Raw genomic sequence first — 20,129 nt, forward strand, 5'->3', positions numbered from 1 at the left:
GGATAAATTACTTCACATTAATGAAATTACCTAAGAAGTTACAGAAGCATTTAAAGACCTCATTTTTTCCAATGAAAATATCATATAAATATTACCATATGCAAATAACAGTATAGAAAACTACATGGTACATTGAACTTGTAATTCAGAGTTCCTGCTCAGTAAGGGATTCAAGAAAAAATGAGAAATTTCTTGCTGTAAAACAAGCAATTAAGCAGCTCACTCATGAACGACATATTCACCTACAGATCACATCAGTTGCTTTCTTGGCAACTGTTCCCGTGCAAGTCAACAAAACAGCAAGTACAGCTCCCCTCAGTTTCAACGGAAGTAAAACTTTCCTATATATATATTTCCATTTTCTCAAATCAGCTTTTTTCCCCGGAAAAAATTATACCAGTAGAAATTTTTGATGATAAAGAAAGGTGACAAAAGGTATATGATCTATAAATAGTTGACTGTGTATATAGGGCAGAGAGGTTCAAAGCAGAAGGCAGGAATTATAAGACTAAACCCAGGATTCAAAGAACAATTAAATCACATTTCGCAAGAGAAGAAAATATTTATTCTTACAGAGTAATGATTAACACACACATTTCAACTAGTCAAAACAGAAACAAGAGGACAATGAGGATAACTCAAAGAGAAGAAAACGTAAACTGTCACAATTTGGAAAGCCTGCTGGAGGAACTAAGACTATTTAAGGCAGTAAAATTCTTAATTTTTTCACCTTATTAAGATCATCATCATCATCGTTGGATAAGATTTTCTAAATAACAAAAAAATTCAAATAAAATTACATGTCTGGTGAGAGTAGGCAAAAAAGAGGGACCCAGACTTTTCTCAGTGTTATCTAGTGAACTGACCAGAGGTGATGGGCACAAAATGGATTACAACAAAGCAGGTAAATGAATACTTTCTTTAATAGAGATAAAAAAATAAAACATTGCAAAAATGACTGGTGACCCAATATGTTTTACTGCAGCTGTCTCATGTTCCCAACTTTCAAGGCCGTGTACTTGGCAACTCCTGAAAAGTCATGCCCCAACAGTATCACCTGGCTTTCGCACAGTAGTTTTAACAAGACTTCAAACCCCTTCACAGAGAGACATTTTACACTGAGAAAATACTGGAACAGAGTGAAGAAGGTACTTAAAGATCACCAAAAGAGCAAGGGACAGCATCCACTTGTCTGGTGAGTCCCAGTCAACAGCCTATACAGCTGAGCAGACTAATTCCTCTACATCTTTCCCACTGAATGCAGACAAGCAGAAGGCTACAATCATTAGTTTCTTTCACCTTGGATAGGCTTTCTTCCCTACATCATATCTTAGTGTTAATATTTTATATTTCATATAAATCCAGTAATTCAAGGCTTCTCTAAAACTAATGATATTTTTATTCTTTAGACTTTGCAGTAATTTCTTTTTCCTGAAAGAACAAAACTTATCAGCTGCCCCGACTGTACGTGGGAATGCTACACCGCTATGCAAATCCTGCCCGCATTCCAAAAGAACTTTATCTGGTAGTGACCACAAAAAAACATGTAAAAGAAACGTAGTAACGTAGTAAGGGGCTAACTTATAATCTATTTCAAATGAATTGGAAGTAAATTAACCAAGTTAAAATAAACACATAGTTTTCATTATTTATTTCTTAACTGTATCATGGCTACACAGAGAGGTTTATCCACAAAGAGGATTAGGGGACCGGAGTGTCTTTCTTATCAGGAATGTCTGAGAGATCTTGGTCTGGAGAAGAGAAGGCTGAGAGGTGTCAAGAGGACGGGGCTAGACTCTGTTCAGTGGTGCCCAGCAACAGCACAAGAGGCAACGCGTACAAACTAGAACACAAGAAGTTCCACCTCAACATGAGGGAAAACTTTTCCTGTGTGGATGACGAAGCACTGGAAGAGGATGCCCAGGGAGGCTGTAGAATCTCCTTCTCTGGAGACACTGAAACTTGCCTGGACACATTCCTGTGCAACCTCCTGCAGGTGACCCTGCTTTAGCAGGGGGGTTGGACTGGGTGAGCTCCAGAAGTCCCTTCCAACCCCTACCATTCTCCGATTCTGCTATTAAACATACCGGGGGAAAAAAAGAATAAGCAATGAAGACTGCATAGAAAAGTATTAACTAGATATCTGCTTTTAGGTCTGCTAGACCTAAAAGTCACTCGTGCTCAGGCTTCAAAACTCAAATCATGTGGAATATAATGCTGAAACAAGGCATGAAAAAATATCTCACTTTTACATAAAGGAAATGATCTCTTGACGAATAAAGGTCCATTTAAATGAAGAGGAACTCTCAATAGGCTTCTAGCCAGACTACCTGCAAAAAGTGTATGACAGCTAACCTTAACTACTTCTTATAGACTTCTGAGGTCTGAAAATCAGAACTAGAAGGCAAGTTGTGCACAAAATGCAATTGAAAGTCATAAAATAAAATAAACTATGCAACTCAGTGGTACAATCTGATAAAAATTAATAGAAAAGACTTTTACATTCCTAGTGCTGTTTCAAATTAAACTACAATAGCCAACAAACACAGGCTTATAAAAGAATAACAATAAACCAACTGGTGAAAGATTTTGTCTCACTCGTGTTAAGGCAGCAAAAGTTCCTATTCTTTTGTTTTGTTAAGGCTCGCTTTTGATTAGACTAATAAAAAATACTACGAGATATACAGAACTCAGCATCAATACCAATTAATTTCAAAATAGAATCAAAATAATTACCCTTTTTTAATAAAGCTTTTAAATTGAAAGTAACATTCATAAAACTTGAATGAGTCAAATTAATTTTGACTACGTATAAAATGGTCCATATACTGGAAAAAACTCTTTACGATTACTTCTGCGTTAGCCTGCTTGTTTGCTTTACTCCAATTGTCTGTCTCAAAGGAAACAAACCTCAATGCTCAGTTATCCTTCCACAGTCCTGGGACTACTAGCAACTGTTTAATTATGAGGTTGAGTTGTTCTGCGATACAATCACAATCTCACTACCAACTAAACTCCCAGCAGTGACCACATACCCACTCCGTTTGCAACTCCTTTCCTACTTATTCCATGGATTTAGTAATTCTCAATTCACAGCCAAACTCCCGATCTAGTCGCTGATAAGTAAAGCGATATGTACCTACTTTAGAAACCTCAGAAGCTATTTCCTCCACTCTCTTTATAACCCTATTTTTTATATGAATTATTTTGAAGTACGTTGACGTTTTTCAGTATCAGAGACTATATATAACCTTTGAGATACAGGAGAACCACTTGCTAACAGATATGGGTAGCACCTTGCCAATAATCAGTCTGAGGAGGCATTGGCAGTAATGCTACCTAACAGTTTACTTGGTCTAAAAGCAAGAAAACTTTTATACTCTCTCTTCTATAAATGCATAAAAAGTCTTAGTCACTTGTTATAACTATATATCAGTGGGAGTCTTCTGATCTTTTTTCCTCAGAATAAAGAAGCACAGTACTTCAATTTTAACTAAAGAAGCTTTCTGAGGGAAATGGGCACAGTAACTTATTTCATTCTCCACAGAGTCAATTATATAGCTCCAATTTACCTTGCACCACAATCAGACAATACCAGCTCTGTGCTCTCACTCTGGTCTAGCACCAGGTTTTGAAATCTCAGGAGCTCAAGTCAAAAACTTAATCTAATTTCTCCTCTGTGGATATTTTTTCTCTGAACTATAAAGGAAACATTACACAATGACCAGTACATAGCTCAAAACACAGCTCAAAGCTGCCATCTCTAGGTATTACATTCTATTACTCTTCACAGTTAATTACATTTGTTTTTTTCAAGAGACAGAACATCTGAAAGGAAAAACATCAAAAGTTTATTCTAACAAGTTAAATTAAGAATTTATTTCAAAAGCATGTATTTGTCACTTGACATTTCTTCAGCTTACACAATCAGCTCCTTTCAGCCCATGCAATTTTTATGCAAGTGATTTGGTCAGATGTCAAGGAACATATTATTTAATCATAGAATGGTTTGTGTTGGAAGGGGCCTTAAAGATCACCCAGTTCCAATGCCCCTGCCATGGGCGGGGACACCTCCCACTGGATCAGGGGCTCCAAGCCCCATCCAATCTGGCCTTGAACACCTCCAGGGATGGGGCAGCCCCCACTTCTCTGGGCAACCTGGGCCAGGGGCTCCCCATCCTCACAGGAAAAGACTTCCTCCTAGTATCTCATCTAAATCTCCCCTCTTTCAGCTCAAAGCTGTTCCCCCTCATCCTATCCATGCACTCCCTGATAAAAAGCCCCTCCCCAACTTTCTTGGAGCCCCATTAAATAATTTTACACAAGTAGTGCTGGTTTCATTACTAGTGAATTCTAATTACTAACATGTGCCTTTGGCAACAGCAGCAGCTTCTTCGCTACACACTTGCTTGTAGATTTCATTAATATTAACAAGATTTCCTTTTCTCACTGAGGCCCAAAAAGATAAGACACAGGTCTATTATATTTAATATTTGCTGGTAAAAGTAGTTCTAAAATGGTTACCCTTTCATCTGGAATATCTCAAGAAAATATTAGCACTGTCAAATAAAAAGGTTAAATGATATTTTAAGCCTTTATTCTGAACTGCTAAATGATACATTACTTGAATGTTTCCCAACTAAAAGGTCCACATTCTACAAGAACTGTAATAACCAAAGGTACCGGTCAAAAAGATCTGACCTTTCAAAGACCAGATAATACATTAGTAAAGAGTCAGGGAACAGGGAAGTGACGAGAAGAAAAGCAATTTCTGAGCTGATGTTAGGGCACGCACAGAATCTAGTTCAGATTACTACTGAAAAACGCCTCTACAATATTAACCCTGCCAGGTACAGATTCAACATATTTAGAAGAGTAATATATGCCAGGAAAAAAAAAAAAAAGAACAACAAAACTGCCACCCACACCTACAATTCTGTTTAACTTCAAAAGGAGCACTACGTAAAATGAAGACTGATCATAAAAAGAAAGTAAAGTTGAAAATCTATACTGACAATATGAAGATATTTTAGAGACATCTGCTCAGATCACATGAATGCTCCCTATTTAAAAGAAAATATTTCCCATTCCAAATAACAAAATAAAGCAAACCCCTTTCCATCATCTTCCAGCGGTCCTGGCTGACTGGGGAAGTTCCACTGGACTGGAGGCTGGCTGATGCTATACCCATGTTCAAGAAGGGTTGCAGGGAAGATCCAGGGCCTGTCAGTCTGACCTCAGTGCCGGGGAAAGTCATGGAACAGGTGATCTTGAGTGCTATCATGAAGCACATGCAAGAGAACCGGGTGATCAGGCCCAGTCAACATGGGTTCACAAAAGGCAGATCTTGCCAAACTAACCTGATCACCTTCTATGACATAGTGACTCAACTACTGGATGGGGGAAAGGCTGTGGATGTAGTCTTCTTCAGTAAAGCCTTTGACATAGTCTCTCACAGCATTCTGCTTCGGAAACTGTCAGCCTCTGGTCTGGACAGGCGCACACTCTCCTGGGTTGAAAACTGTTTGGATGGCCCAGAGAGTGGTGGTTAATGGAGTTAACTGCAGCTGGAGGCCAGTCACAAGTGGAGTTTCCCAGGAGTCAGTGCTGGGTCCAGCCCTGTTCAATGTCTTTATCAATGACCTGGATGAGGGGATCAAATGCACCCTAAGGAAGTTTGCGGACGACACTAATCTGGGTGGAAGTGTGAATCTGCTGGAGGGTAGGGAGGCTCTTCAAATGCATCTGAACAGGCTGGACTGCTGGGCTGAGACCAATGGCAGGAGGTTTAACAAGGCCAAATGCCGGGTCCTGCACTCGATGTCCAGAGAAGAGCAACGAAGCTGGGGAAGGAGCTGTCGAACAGGTCTTACGAGGAGCGGCTGAGGAAGCTGGGGTTGTTTAGCCTGGAGAAGAGGAGACTGAGAGGAGACCTCATTGCTCTCTACAACTACCTGAAAGGAGGTTGTGGAGAGGAGGGAGCTGGGCTCTTCTTCCAAGTGACAGAGGACAGGAGAAGGGGGAATGGCCTCAAGCTCCACCAGGGGAGGTTGAGGCGGGACATCAGGAAAAAATTTTTCACAGAAGGGGTCTTCAGGCACTGTCAGAGGCTGCCCAGGGAGGGGGTGGAGTCACCATCCCTGGAGGTATTTAAAAGATGGGTGGATGAGATGCTCAGGGGCACAGTTTAGTGGTTGATAGAAATGGTTAGACTCGATGATCCTGGAAGTCTTTTCCAACCTAGTGATTCTGTGAAATTACAGGTTCAAAAATTGCAGCAGATTAAAATGCAGAGACATATAAATGCAAACCACAAAACAGGTTTTGGTATCAAACCAAGATTTTGTAGGCAACTCATTGAAGTACTCGTATATCATTTTTTACATGCATTAGTAATACAGCTAACTAGATAATTTGTGGTCACAATAGACAGTCTGAAGGAGTATTCTGAGAAGATAAACCATAGTAATAAAATGAAGCATACGAGTTCTACATGGTAGACTTTACAGTATTTCCATAACAGAAATTAATAACAGAAGGTTGTAATAAAAAAAAAAAAACACAAACAAAAAAAAACAAACAAACAAACAAAAACAAACAAAAAAAAACTGACCAAATAAATATTAAATAACAACAAGTCACCATGATCAGCTCTGAAGGGAATTAGGAACAGAGCAGCTGATCCCTGTCCATAGTGTGCAATTCTCTCCTTAACAGTGTATTGTTCCAAAAGACGGAAAAGGAACAGGCAGAAAGGACAGAACACAGTGAATACATCAATAAAAAAGACCGAGGAAGCATCTAGCAGTTTTTTGAAAACAGAAATTATATCTTGCAAACTGCTGGATTTTCCTGAAGGACTCAAAGGTCTGGCTGATGCAGTTACCTGGCATTTCCAAAGGATGCTTGATATCGTTACTTATGCCTTAAAGAAACTCAGATCCTCTGGGACAAGCGAGGCAAGTAACATAAGGGTATAGAATCCAATAAAGAAAAGTTTGGGGGAAGAATGTTCACTTCCTAAATGGACAGGAGTCATTAGTGGTGTTCCACAGAGATCTACAGATCCTGGCATTTGTTTGTTCACTATACTCAAAAACAATCTGCCACAGAGACGAACAGAAAAAATTAGGTTTGTATTTTTGTTTACAATAGTGTCTTGCTCAAAACAGCTGACACAATGGTGAAAAGGAAAAGAATTGCAGAAGAACCTCATTACACTGAATGTGTGATACAAGGACAACTAAATAGATAAATAAAAGTTCACATAGATAAGCATGAAGCGACACATTCACTGTCACCCACTACTGAAGACATGCTACCAGGCTAGAAGGACACTCTGGTCTGCCTTGATACGATCTTTTTTGTTCTCCTCCACTACAGGCATCTCAGGCGAACAACTGAAAATCTGGGATACAAATTCTGCATTTCTCTGTCACAATTAACAAATTTGCCATCATCTGTTCAAGGCTAAATTATACCCTGCATTCCCTTTTGGTCCTTTCTATTTTGGAGACGTGACTAACACTAGCCAAAAATTAACAAACGAACAAAAGGTAATTATTCCTTTCTTTTACTAAAGACCATTTCTGTCTCTACATTCTATCAGTACGAAGAATCCTTTTTTGTGAAATAAGCCTTTAAAGTGCTTTTTCACTAAAGCAGCACGCAGATAATGTGATTCCAGTAGAAGCACAACTGCCAATAGTTCATATTTATTTAAACTTACAGTGAAACAATACTAATGAACAACAGTTTGTACTTTAATATTGGTCTGGTTCTTTACTAAGAATAATAAAACAAATAAAAACGTATGTCTGACTGCTCTTTACGGTATTAACAGGCCTTAATAACCCTGACCGGTCTGATCTAGGGCTCAGGCTGCCCTTGATTGCTCGTGATCCTGCCTCCTAGATGGACACGGCACTCGCTGCAGGCAGCCTGTCTTCTTGATGAAACCCTCAGGCATATGTTGTAGCCTCCTCTCCAGTCCTGCCTCTGGCTGTGTCTCATTTTTCTCCTGACTGGACTCCATGGATAGTCCCTGGACGAGGGTCATCACTTGCCACGTCCAGGGGTGTCAAAGGACCCCACTACCAGCACCCAGCTCTGCCTGCTGGGCTCAGCCCCTGGGGACGATGTCTGGTCAGCAAGGACACTGCCCCTATGAGGGTCACCCTTGGCTCCCAGCTCTCCTTCCCTAACCACAGCAATTCCAATTGCATAAAGCCCCTTTTTTGACGGGTTTAGCTCTGAGGGTTTATGGTCAGCAAATGAGTGACTTAGATATATTGAATAATTTTCAGAAAAAGATTGTGCAATAGATCTAAGTGCTGAAGAAGACACTAACATAAAATGCTTAAGGAGTGGAGATTAAATTATCCTTAAAAATCCATGTTAAGGATGAATCATTTTAAGATCACCAACAGCAAACATGAAGAAATTAATCAAATAGGATGCTGAAGAGTCCAAACCTGATATAAAGCAAGGGTGTGTCCATATCTCTGGAGTGGCCCTTTGGATACAGGTACTACATTCCATATACTGCTTTCCAAATTGTAGCTAAAAGAGAAATAAAAGAGTAAACATTTTTCTGTCTGGAGAGTAACAGGAATTTTATATGTTCAAACTAGCTTCTCTTTGGCAAAGCGCGCACACTTGGTCAGTCACTTTTGTTTATCTGACATGGTAATTTGCTAACAGCAGTAACACAATCACTTTTACCTGTTACAACATTTCTCTAGCTTGAGATAGTCTACTAAACGCTCATCACTGAAATCAGAGGCAGCTCTTTCAAGGACCCACCAACAATCTCAGAAAACAGGACTTTAATAAAATCATCACACTTACAAGAAAGTTACGAAACTGGTTTGCTAAACTCACTGTTATCAGTCACACCAAAAAAAACCCACTAAATTGCTCATGCCAGTAGTCTTTTGCACTACTTTGAAAACATTGTTGAGCAGCCTCTCAGTTGTACGGTTCATTTTAGTTCCCATTACATTTTAATTAACAATTAATCTGTTAATGGCTTAAAATACAACAAAATAGAAGGTAAGTGAAAAATAAGAAGACAGAGATAGCAAAGGAAATCACCAAAGATGATGAGATTTGTTTCAGATGATTGCAAAAGGTATGGAAGAAAACAAGAGGTAGACAAAAACAGAATAAACATGCCAATAAACATTTCCTATTACTTTCATTTAACACATATAGGGCTTGTACGTATATACAAGTCACATATAGGGCTTGTATGTATATACAAGCTGTCATAAATGTGACGAAGTGAAGTATGGGTGACTCACTTAACCCTCCTGGCAGGGCACCAACAGGATATGTGCATGCATTAAATGCAAGTCTCCTATAATTACAAATTAACTTCAATAACGCAATGACACTATCTGAAAAATACTATCACAGGGGTTCCTTTTGCTGTTTTACGACTACATTTTCACGTTCTGCAGCCAAGTAGAGTTTTCACAAAACTGAAGAAATTGCACATTAGTATCACATCAAGATCAATGTTACCATATCTGAACTTTATTTTAATCACAATAAAGTAAAAGCCAAAAATAATGTTGTTAATAAGGAATCAAAACATACAGAAAGCTTTCAGTTACAGTGCATTAAAGAGTCACCTCCCCGGTGAGATGTTTTCCCTAAGCCACATCAGAAGGGACACGACAAAGAAGAAATCACTTACTTCAACACCATTTGGAATGAACTGTAGTTGAAAGTGTATCCACCAATCACCCACATAAATTTCCCGTGTAGGACTGCCTTATGGGAAGCACGGCCCACAGAAGGGCTGAAGGGCTTTACATTTGGTAGAATCCAGTAAGACTCCGTGGAAGGGACGTTCAAAGAACAATCTGGACCTGTTTTGTAAACAAATGTGCAATTTGAACAATCTGTTAGACAGGGATGTTAAAGCCAATAAAGCAGAAACAGGGGAGGCTTAATTATAGATGTCAGGATTGGCCATTCTGATAAAATACGGTACACATTTTTATGCTTAACAGATGCTCACTGAAAAAACCTGACAACAAGGGACGTCAGTCAAACTGAAAGTGTTCGACTAGCTCAAATAATGATGATATATTTCTGCACTCTTCTCAGAAAACATACTGTATGAGTCACAAATTGAAGGAAAGGCAGAACGCATCATATTTTTAGATGCTGTATAGATCTAAAATGTATAGAGCGGTACACACCGCATGTTACCTCCTGAGAAAAACGATACTGCATTTGAACTAACCAGGGTAAGCTTAGATCAAAGCAAATAACATTATAGTAAATTAAGTTACTACACAGATTATACTCTATTAAAACTCAGAAATCAGAATTTGCCCTTTGTCAATGCCTTTCTGCATTGTCCTTCAGAGTAAAACCTACTGTAAAATGCTTTATAAGTATATTTCGAATATTTAAATTGTATGACATTTTATAGATCACTCGACAAAGATATAAACCTATATCCGATACCACAATTATATATTCTTTTGGAACACAATTTAGCCAATTATTAACTGGTCTCCTATACTTCTGTTTCTACCAGTGAAATCAACAGAAGCCATAAGAAGGGACAGAATAAGTCAACAGAAAATTGCCATCTACTCGTACAAATCAGCAGAACTTTCATGAAGAGAAGGTCTGTCTTCCAAACCTATTAAAGATCTTTGAAGTCATCAAGATGGGGTGTTCCCATTAAGACACTGATATGGATTTGCACAAGGCTTGTAAGAAAATTCCTCTCCAAAGGCTCTTAAGGGAACTGTTTAAGGAGAGTAGCAAGAGAATGAAGGCCTTTGCATGCCTAAGTAATTGTATGATACAATAAGACAGGAGTAAATGGCCACTTTTAAAGCAAAGGAAGTCTCCCATGTAGTCCCATAAATATTCCATGTACACTTTAATGATCCTGAAAGAGGATAAGAAATGAAGAAATTCTGATGGTAAAGGCTGTTCCTGGAGAGCAGAAAGAGTAAGGCCAAGGTTTGAAGAATCACAGAACAGGTTCTTGCCTGTCCATGTGAGTTAACAAGAAAATTTCACATGAAATTCTACATAGATAAATTCAAAACCACGTAAGCCAACTTGTAGCTTGACTAAAAAGAAAACAGTCTCTCAACTAACCATCAGTAGCTTCATCACAAGTTAACTCAGGAAAATATCACCTTAATACCCCTCAATGGTGAAAAAAGCAAATCATATGTCAGAAACAGAGAACACCATTACCCCACAGGAAAATATCTGTGGTTTGCCTACACTTCAAAAACTGTGTGCCCTACTCAAAAAAAGAAGATAGGGCTGGAGACTGTACAGAAGAGTAATAAGGATGTTCAAAGGAATTCAATGGCTTCTGTAACTGGAACTATTCTTGAGTAGGGTTTTTCACCTGGAAAAAAGAAAATACAGAAGTGAATGATAACTGTCTACTAAATAAGTGACACAGAGAGAGCGGATATGAAGACTCTATAGTCTCTTCGAATATAAAAGCAGAGATTTAGCAAACGCAGCTAAAAGAGTTCACATTCTAAACAAACAAGAGGAGATAGCTCTTCATGAAAATAAAGTGTCAGATCTCCTTGGCAAGGAACCCTGACAAACGATGATCTGGAATCAAAGGTTTACACCTTTACAAGCAGTTGTCAACTTTTCATAGTACTCTATAGAAGAATGATGTCCACTTCTATCCAAATTACCTTGCATTTGTTAAATGATGGAGACACTCAATTCCCCTTGTTCATTATATCTTCTATCCAGAAAAAGATTAATGGCATTTGAATGAGGTCTAATGAGAGTATGAACAATTCAGTGTGTTATTTCTTAAGCATTAATAATAGATACTGTAATAGCATCGTACCCTCTGCAAGATCCTGATTTGGTAAATCACTGGAGGAAACACTTAATTTGAATCTAAAAGTACTTAAAAATAAACAATTGATTAAGTATTCTTTGATCAGGGAAATGCAATTCTTTGATCAGGAATGCAAACTGTGCCCGTAGTCAGAAGAGGAACACGTGTGACTGATGATGTGGTGGTCAGCAGTGCCCCTCAGTGGCCAACAGTGTATCACACACTGGATTTGAGACTTCTGGAGACAGGAACAGCAAGAATTCAGCTAGCAAATCCAATATATACTTCGGTTACGTTGACTGTATTAAAATACAGTCAAGTATTTTTGTATTAATATACAGTCAAAAATACAGAGGACAAGTAAAAATCTTCTATGTAAAGTTAACAATGCAAAAATTCTAACTGTACTCTTAAGATCAGTGACCAAAAGAACGTCACAGGTGACTTTCTTACAACCGCAGTGTTTCATTGCTGGTCTACACTGAACCACTGGACAGGTGAGACAGAGAGGAGAAAAACCCTGTGCCCACGTCTTGTTCTAGCATACAGCAGGTCCTCCACTGCTTGCTTCAAAAAGCACATTAATAACTGTGCGTTAAAGTGATATCAGTCGATACTCACCAGAAGAGACGTTCCCCTCACTGCTTACCTTCCAGCTCACGTTGCCACTGGCACCAGTTTTCACGTGGCTGTGCAACGAGCCAGACAAAGAAATGCAACCAGGTTAAAGCTTGCTTTTCTTTTTAGCCAGATCTGCACCTTACAAGGAGCAGCCGAGGGAACTGCGGTTGTTTAGCCTGGAGAAAAAGGGGGCTAAGGGGAGACCTCATCACTGTCTACAGCTGCCTGGAAAGAGGTTGAAGAGAGGTTGGTGTTGATCACTTCTCCCAAGTGACAGGAGATAGGCTGAGAGGGAATGGCCTCAAGTTGCACGAGTGGAGGTTCGGATTGGACATTAGGAAAAATTTTCACACTTAAAGGGTTCTCAGACACTGGGACAGCTGCCCAGGAGGTGGTTGAGTCACAACCCCTGGAGGTATTTAAAAGATTGATCGGCAATGTGCTCAGGGACTGGGTTTAGTAGTGGACAGGTACGATTGGGCTTGATGATTTCAAAGGTCTTTTCCAACTTAGTGATTCTATGATTCTGGATGTGTTCCCTTATACATTTCACTTTGCCCATATACACAGAGTAGTGCCAATACAAATAAGACTGCACAACCAAGGCTGCCACTTCTAAATAGTCACGAAGTTATCGTGGTATTTATCAGTCAGTACAGAAAACAGAATATAGATCTGGAAAAAAAAGCAGAGCAATAGAATAATACTGACTTCTACTGGAATAACACTTAAAGAACAAATTCTTATGTGTGGCTATTGCCTTGTAAATGTAGGACTTCTAAATAGCACTTACAGATATTCCTGCTTAAACACATATAGCATGAAACATTACCACTACTTCAGCATAAATATATTTTCACTTCAGAAACGCCCCATTCACTAAATACATGTAACACAGAACACTTCAGCTGCAGAACAATGATAATAAAAAATGTTTTATTCTTTTCTATGCAAATATGATTTTTCTCCATTTATTTAAAATTGGATATTTTTCTTGTCCTCCTAATGCGTAACTCAATCCACTGAGGAAAAAAACCCCCAAATTTTAAAAGCAGCAAATTACTTTATAAACCTGAACTGGAAGTCAATTACGTTATCCTCCAAGGCAGGAAAAAATTCTATAGGTTTTAAAAAAAACTATTTACCCACACAACACAAGAGAAGGAATCTAATTTCTATTTATTGAGGAGTTTCATGAACTGCCAAAGTAACAATCTGTTCCAGTAGTTCAAGTCATAAGATCAATTTCCACCTAATGAGAAAACATCATCTACTGTCTTCAATCTTTCCCTTTGGGATCACAGGGAAAAAAAACAAAAGTATTGATGCGTTGAATATAAATGCCCCAGTTATGGTTTTCATATAATCTAATCAAACATAGTATTTTTTGTTATTTATTCTCTATTTGCCTGACATCTGCTCATTGGGGTTGAGAATTATTGCTTTGACATAATTTTTCAACCACCATAAACACAAACCCAATATTACTATTCTTGAGTACTCAATAAAATCTTTATTAGTAATAATTAACCTGAGATTATGAAATATATTTTTTGAGGAAAGAGAACCTATGTGAACGTATTTTCAGTAAAAACTCTATCGGAAGTTTTACCAAGCAGTACATCGTCTTTCTTACAGGGAAGTGATGGGGTAGTAACTACGTAAAAATACAAAGCTGCTATGTAAATGAACTACGCGGTGCTCAAAACTGGCATACCAGCATTCTAATAGTAGGTGTATTCATGTGTTCCTCACTGCCACTGCACTGCTCCACAACACCCACATGGGATGTAATTATTTCCCGCTCCTGCAAAGAGTCTTGCTCCAAATGGGACCTAACGGCAAGCAGCGAGATCCTGGATGGGTCTCCAGCTAAAGCAGCATGGCAGCGAGCTATGCCAGGACTCTGTCTCCTCCGTGAATCAAGCGGACAGAAATCCAAACACACACAAGCTGATGCAGTTCTCAAAATGCCATCTGGTTGCTATTATACAGTCTCAATTTTTTCCTCATCCAGGACGAGTGGACCATCCAAGAGCAATCTGTCCTTGGGGAACCTATAACTCAAGCCTGCGCAGGCACCCCAGGAAAACCTTGAACGGTTTGGCTGCAGATCTCACACTCAAGATCAGCTAGAATGGTACAGAGGAGTAATCACAGAATCACAGGATAGTTTGGGTTGGAAAGGACCTTAAAGCCCATCCAGTTCCAACCCCCTGCCATGGGCAGGGACACCTCCCACTGGATCAGGTTGCTCACAGCCCCATCCAACCTGGCCTTGAACACCTCCAGGGGTGGGGCAGCCACAACTTCCCTGGGCAACCTGGGCCAGTGTCTCCTCACCCTCATCGTGAAGAATTTCTTCCGAATATCTAATATAAATCTTCCCCTCTCCCATTTAAAGCCATTTCCCCTATCCTATCACTACATACCTTTGTAAAAGTCCCTCCCCAGCTTTTTGCAGGCCCCCATCAGGTACTGGAAGGCCATTGGAAGGTCTGCCCAGAGTCTTCTCTTCTCCAGGTTGAACAATCCAAACTCTCTCATCCTGCCCTCACAGCAGAGGTGCTCCAGCCCTCTGATCATCCCTGCAGCCCTCCTCTGGACCCATTTCAACAGTTCCATATCCTTCTTATATTAAGGATTCCAGAACTGATGCCACATCAGTCTTTACTGGAAGAAGATTACATGGAAAGCCTTCCTAGAGTATTGTGACTGAGCACAAGCATCCTCTCTGGTAGGACGTGCATAAGATGTGTTGTCTTAATATCAAACAATAAAAATTGTTTGCTTCTGACTCTCTTAAAGAAACAGTGACTTTTCAGATTTGCAGCAGCTGGCAGTATCCCACTGGATGAGAGGTTTAGAGGCTCCATGTGAATCCCAGCAGAAAATCAAGCTCCAACACCTACGCTAACAACTTCTACAATACTTCACAGCTTTAATAGTCAAAAGCCTCCTTCCAATTTTCAAACTAGATGTATTGATGGCCAATTTATCCCAATTTTTCTTCTATCTGGTATCCCAGGACGTCAAGAGCTGGTCTAAGTCTACAGACCCTACAAACATTTATAGATAGCCATGCAATTCCCTCCCAGCCTTCGCTTCACCAGTTTGAACAACCCATGCTCTGTTAGTACCTTCAGAATCCCTGAGCACCCCAACAGTTCTCCCTCTGAATCTGTACCAATTTGTATTCATACAAGTGTAGTAACAAAAATGTACAGTACTAATGTTTTCACATATTTAACTTTAGATGCTGCGACTGATCATCCCACTAGTGCACTCGAGAGCCTATAGTAAATAGAGGATATACAATTAGGAATATGAATTAATTCATATCCTAATTTACACAGACAAGCAAGTTTTCTCTTATGTCACCTACCACACTTCAGTCCAAGATCATAAAACAAATTCTTAATACTTAGTCCCTGAATGTATGAATTTACAACTTATACTGAAGGAATTACATTCCACACATTACTCTAACATTTTTCGGAAGAATATTCTGGTCCTCCTTCGTATTTAAAGTAACTCCCACCATTGTATTACCGGATTTCATTAGTTGTCTTATAAGTAAATGATAAAAATTATGTAACAAGATCAGTCTCAAAGCAGTACTGATCTTTCCATCCTGTTACTTGTTTAGCACACCCACTCACATTTCACAATTAACAAGCTGTGTTCCTTTTACTGTTCCTTTATATGTTCCCTGACTTATTCAGTTTCAATTTTCCTATAATTGGATGCTGAGGTTCACATAAAATTACATTTTCCTGTCACTTTTCTTACAAATTATTTTAGTATGAACTACACTCATAAATCCACATTTCAACCGTTTCAGTACACAACCACAACGTATATTTAATTATTTTTTCCTCAAATGATGGTCTGAAATGTCACAAACTGCTGAAATCAGGCTAACAAGTTTTGAGCTGCCTGAATCGCTTCCTTCCTGTCCTTAAATAAAGGTGCTACAGATAATGAGCTATATTTAGTATCTTCCTTTATCGGGGACAACAGCACTATCTGTCCCCTTCTTGCGTTCAGGATACAGTACTGCAATTGCTCATTAGTTCAATCAAGTGTTTGCATGTTCTACTCTGCTACATTTATGCACGCATTTTAAATAAATATTTAGAAGGTCACAGATTTATTTTAAATGGATTACATTTCTCATTAAAACTCAAATAGGAAGGGACTCCCTTCCCAAATCTCAGCCTAATTGCACATACAGAGCACTAGCAGCCACTTTAATGCAGCCAGTCATTTATTCAAATGAACCCAATAAATTCCACTAAACCTGCTTTCACTAATCATCAGATGACACTGCAAGGGTATTTAAAACCAAAGTTGGCTCTTTATTTAACCACGGTGCTCTTTATTTTACAATAAGGATATTTCCTTTTCTCATGCAGAATTTTCAGAAACTAAGCATCTAATTATACAACTACATTTTGCTTACAATTGCACAAAGTCCTCTAAGGATGCTTGACAAATTATTCAATTCAATCTGCACCTAAAACTGAAGAATGTTTCCAGTATATATGAAATAATCATTCATATTAAGCCAATTCCTCCCTATGAGTTCTGTACATGCAAAATTTCCTTTGACGACTCTCATTTCTATGATACATATAATGAATTTTACACATACAGAGAGCAGAAATTGGATTCCAAGTTAAAATTAGGAGAGAAAAGGAAAACCACCTTGGGTCTGTGGTTTTGCTTGCATATAGAGAATTAATGCACATATACTTAACAGGACATACCCCAGACTATAAAACTGCGGTTACTTCTGACTGAATTGATGTTTTGCCAGAAGAAAACGTGAAAAGGAAAATCTAGACAAAGAGAGGAATATCACAGGGCAGAATAGTTATACGAAGACTACTTATAACTTCTTTTTTACCTTCCAAAACCAGGTTTGTACAAAGAAAATGTCACATCATAGGTCCTCTACTCTGAAAATACAAAGTTGTATGCTCTCTGCTCAAGAACATGCAGGCACCACAGGCCAGAATCTCAGATTTCAGACCTCTCAGGGTTTGGCACAAGCTCTTTCCAGCACTGCATTTCAACTGCCACTGCCTGAGCTCACATCTCAAACCTCCTCTCATCGGTTTCCATAAACCACCACCGAAGCACAGCTTTGCTAACATTCAGCATGGAGGAGCAAGGCAGACTGAACAAGAGGGTAGGACCTCAAAAGCCTTCCGACCTCAAAGCCTTCCACTGAAGCAGTAGGAACGAACTTTAGTTAGTCCTTTCAGGATAATCTAAGTCAAGTATAGACATAGTAGCTCTGGCCATACATGATGGTGTTAGAATAAACACCACAGTAACGAGCAAGGCAAAATGCTGGATTTTACAGTGCAGTCGTCTTAGTGCTCCTTTTATACTTTTATTGTTTACTTTTCTCCTTACATAAAGGCTCATTTTTCCCTAGAGAAATGTTATAAAATTCAAGCTGCCTGAATTGCTAATAAACTTATCTGAAAGCTAATTAGTTTCATTTCAGAATCTGGTCTTCTGCTATCAGCTAGCAGCACATCCACAGGGAGGAACAACTGACTATGCACATTCCAGAGTTTTTATTGGTGTTTTAACTTTGGACTAGATCTGATTCATAGGATTCAATGCCCGTTTGTGGCTGGTATGCATTATGGAGCTCATAATGAGAAAGTAGTTCCTCTGTTTTCAAACCAGCTCACAGCAAGTCAACACACAGCACACATGGAGGATCAGATTGGCTTTGAAAGTACCCTATTGATCCTATTCAAGACATATGGAAACACACCCTGTAACTCCTTCCTATTAATTCCTTTTCACTTCCAGCACTGATGTTCAGTGATCAAAGTACCAATAAGTTTCTCTTGAATTTAAGAGAGCCTTCAATTTTTTTTTCTTTTCTGCACCCGTTGCGAAAGGTACGGACACCAAGAGCATCCCCAAATCACAATGGATTGGGGCGATACCACGCCTGTGCAGGAGCTCTCCCATTAAGTGTTAGTCATCACTAACTCCTTCATCTTTCCATCACAGGACTGTTTCCTAGTGAAAATACCTGGTTTTGGCATGACTTAAGTTCTTGCCATTCTTTACGCTCTTCCCCAAAGTGCCAATCCCCAGACGGGGCACTATAATCCAGTGTTACCTTCCAAATATCTATCTCAGAGAAACAATCATTTGCTCTCTACTCAAAATTCATCAGGTGAATATTATTATCTCCAGTGATTTGCACGCCTTTTACCAATCTCTTTCCAAGACAGCCTTTCGTTTGCCAATAGAGCCCGTAGCTTTGTTCCTTGATCATTTTACATTAAGTGATATTAAGACAATTTTCTAAATTATTACTTCCAACTGGGTGATTTATAGCTCTTTAAAACGAAACTATCTCCCTTTATTTACCACATAGTGAATCTTATTATTATTCCTGAAAATTTTATCAGGAAGAAGTTATATGTAATAATTTAGATCGCTTATAAATATGTTTAACATCAGACAAAAGCTGGTTACTGGGAGTTTCTCTGATTAATCACTTGACTACCGTATATTTTACAGGTACCTATATTTTTGATTCCTTCTGTAAAACAGTTTTTAACATATTTAATGTGTGGCAAGCTAGTTATTTCCATGATATTAAATTAAGCTCCTTCAGGAAATCAAAGAACATCTCAAGCAACAAGACGTATAAAATTCCTTTTAAAAGCATACAACACATTCATAGCAGTTATAAATACCTGCAGCATGTCCACAGATTATCTGTTTAACCCTTCTTAAAATGCGGAACTGTTTACAGTCCTTCCAATCATCCCGAGTTTCTCACCCTGTTACTGTTAAACTGTTTTGAAACCTCCTTTGCTCACTCACAGCCCAAGAAAACCCAAGACACTGCAAGTCTAGTTTTAAGACATCTTTTTTTTCCTCCATGAGTTCCTTCCACAGGCTTTATCAGCAGGCATCGACACATTCTGCTTTAGAATATCAAGACAGATTAGCATAATATTACAGTACTCATCAAAGGAATCACTCTTCAGGAAAAATCTCAGCATCCTTCATGCTACCTGAATATTTTAAATTAACAAGATTTCAAGTATACACTAAACATTCTTCCTCCATGTACTTCTGAGACCAACCATCTCCAAAACACTTAACATTATCAAATTTTATTAGCATTATAAAAATAATACTTATTTTAAAGTATAATACTTTAAAATTTTGAAGTATAATACTTAAAATGTACATGTTTAAAGTATATTTTTACATGTACTTTTTGTTAAAAATACCATTATTATTAAATTATTTGCTTTCCAAGCCGAAGTTTTCATTGGCATGGCATTATTCTGTATTTGTATGACTAGAAGCTAAGTGCAAACACCTACAACACCCTTCTCCCATAAAACTTATCTAGTATGATAGGAGCCTACTTTTTACTCAAAACAATTATTCTGTCCCAAAGAAGAGTGCTCTCTTTTTCTCAGAATACTTTTTCTAAATGTAAAATTTTTGCCAGCAATGCTCCTTCCACAGCATCCACAAGATGTCACCATTGTAAAAGAAACTCCACATGCTGTAAAATATGAAAGCCTTTTTAACTGTGAACCACGGATTTTATTTATTGTACATCTCAGCCAATCCAGTCCAA

The 20,129-nt window shown here is 38.6% G+C and overlaps 1 protein-coding gene across 4 annotated transcripts in view; it reads right to left on the reverse strand.

Annotated features, from left to right (window-relative positions):
* Positions 1–20,129, reverse strand: part of ATRNL1 (attractin like 1) — a 511,034-nt gene that overhangs the window by 440,387 nt on the left and 50,518 nt on the right. For all 4 annotated transcript variants that reach the window (XM_054070985.1, XM_009570598.2, XM_054070987.1 and 1 more), the window contains exons 6-7: positions 9,704–9,878; positions 8,475–8,562 (exon numbers count right to left, since the gene is read on the reverse strand). In XM_054070985.1, coding sequence (XP_053926960.1) covers positions 8,475–8,562; positions 9,704–9,878 — 263 coding nt within the window. The remainder of the gene's footprint in view (positions 1–8,474; positions 8,563–9,703; positions 9,879–20,129) is intronic.

The sequence above is a fragment of the Cuculus canorus genome, chromosome 7 (assembly GCF_017976375.1).
Source record: "Cuculus canorus isolate bCucCan1 chromosome 7, bCucCan1.pri, whole genome shotgun sequence".
NCBI lineage: Eukaryota > Metazoa > Chordata > Aves > Cuculiformes > Cuculidae > Cuculus > Cuculus canorus.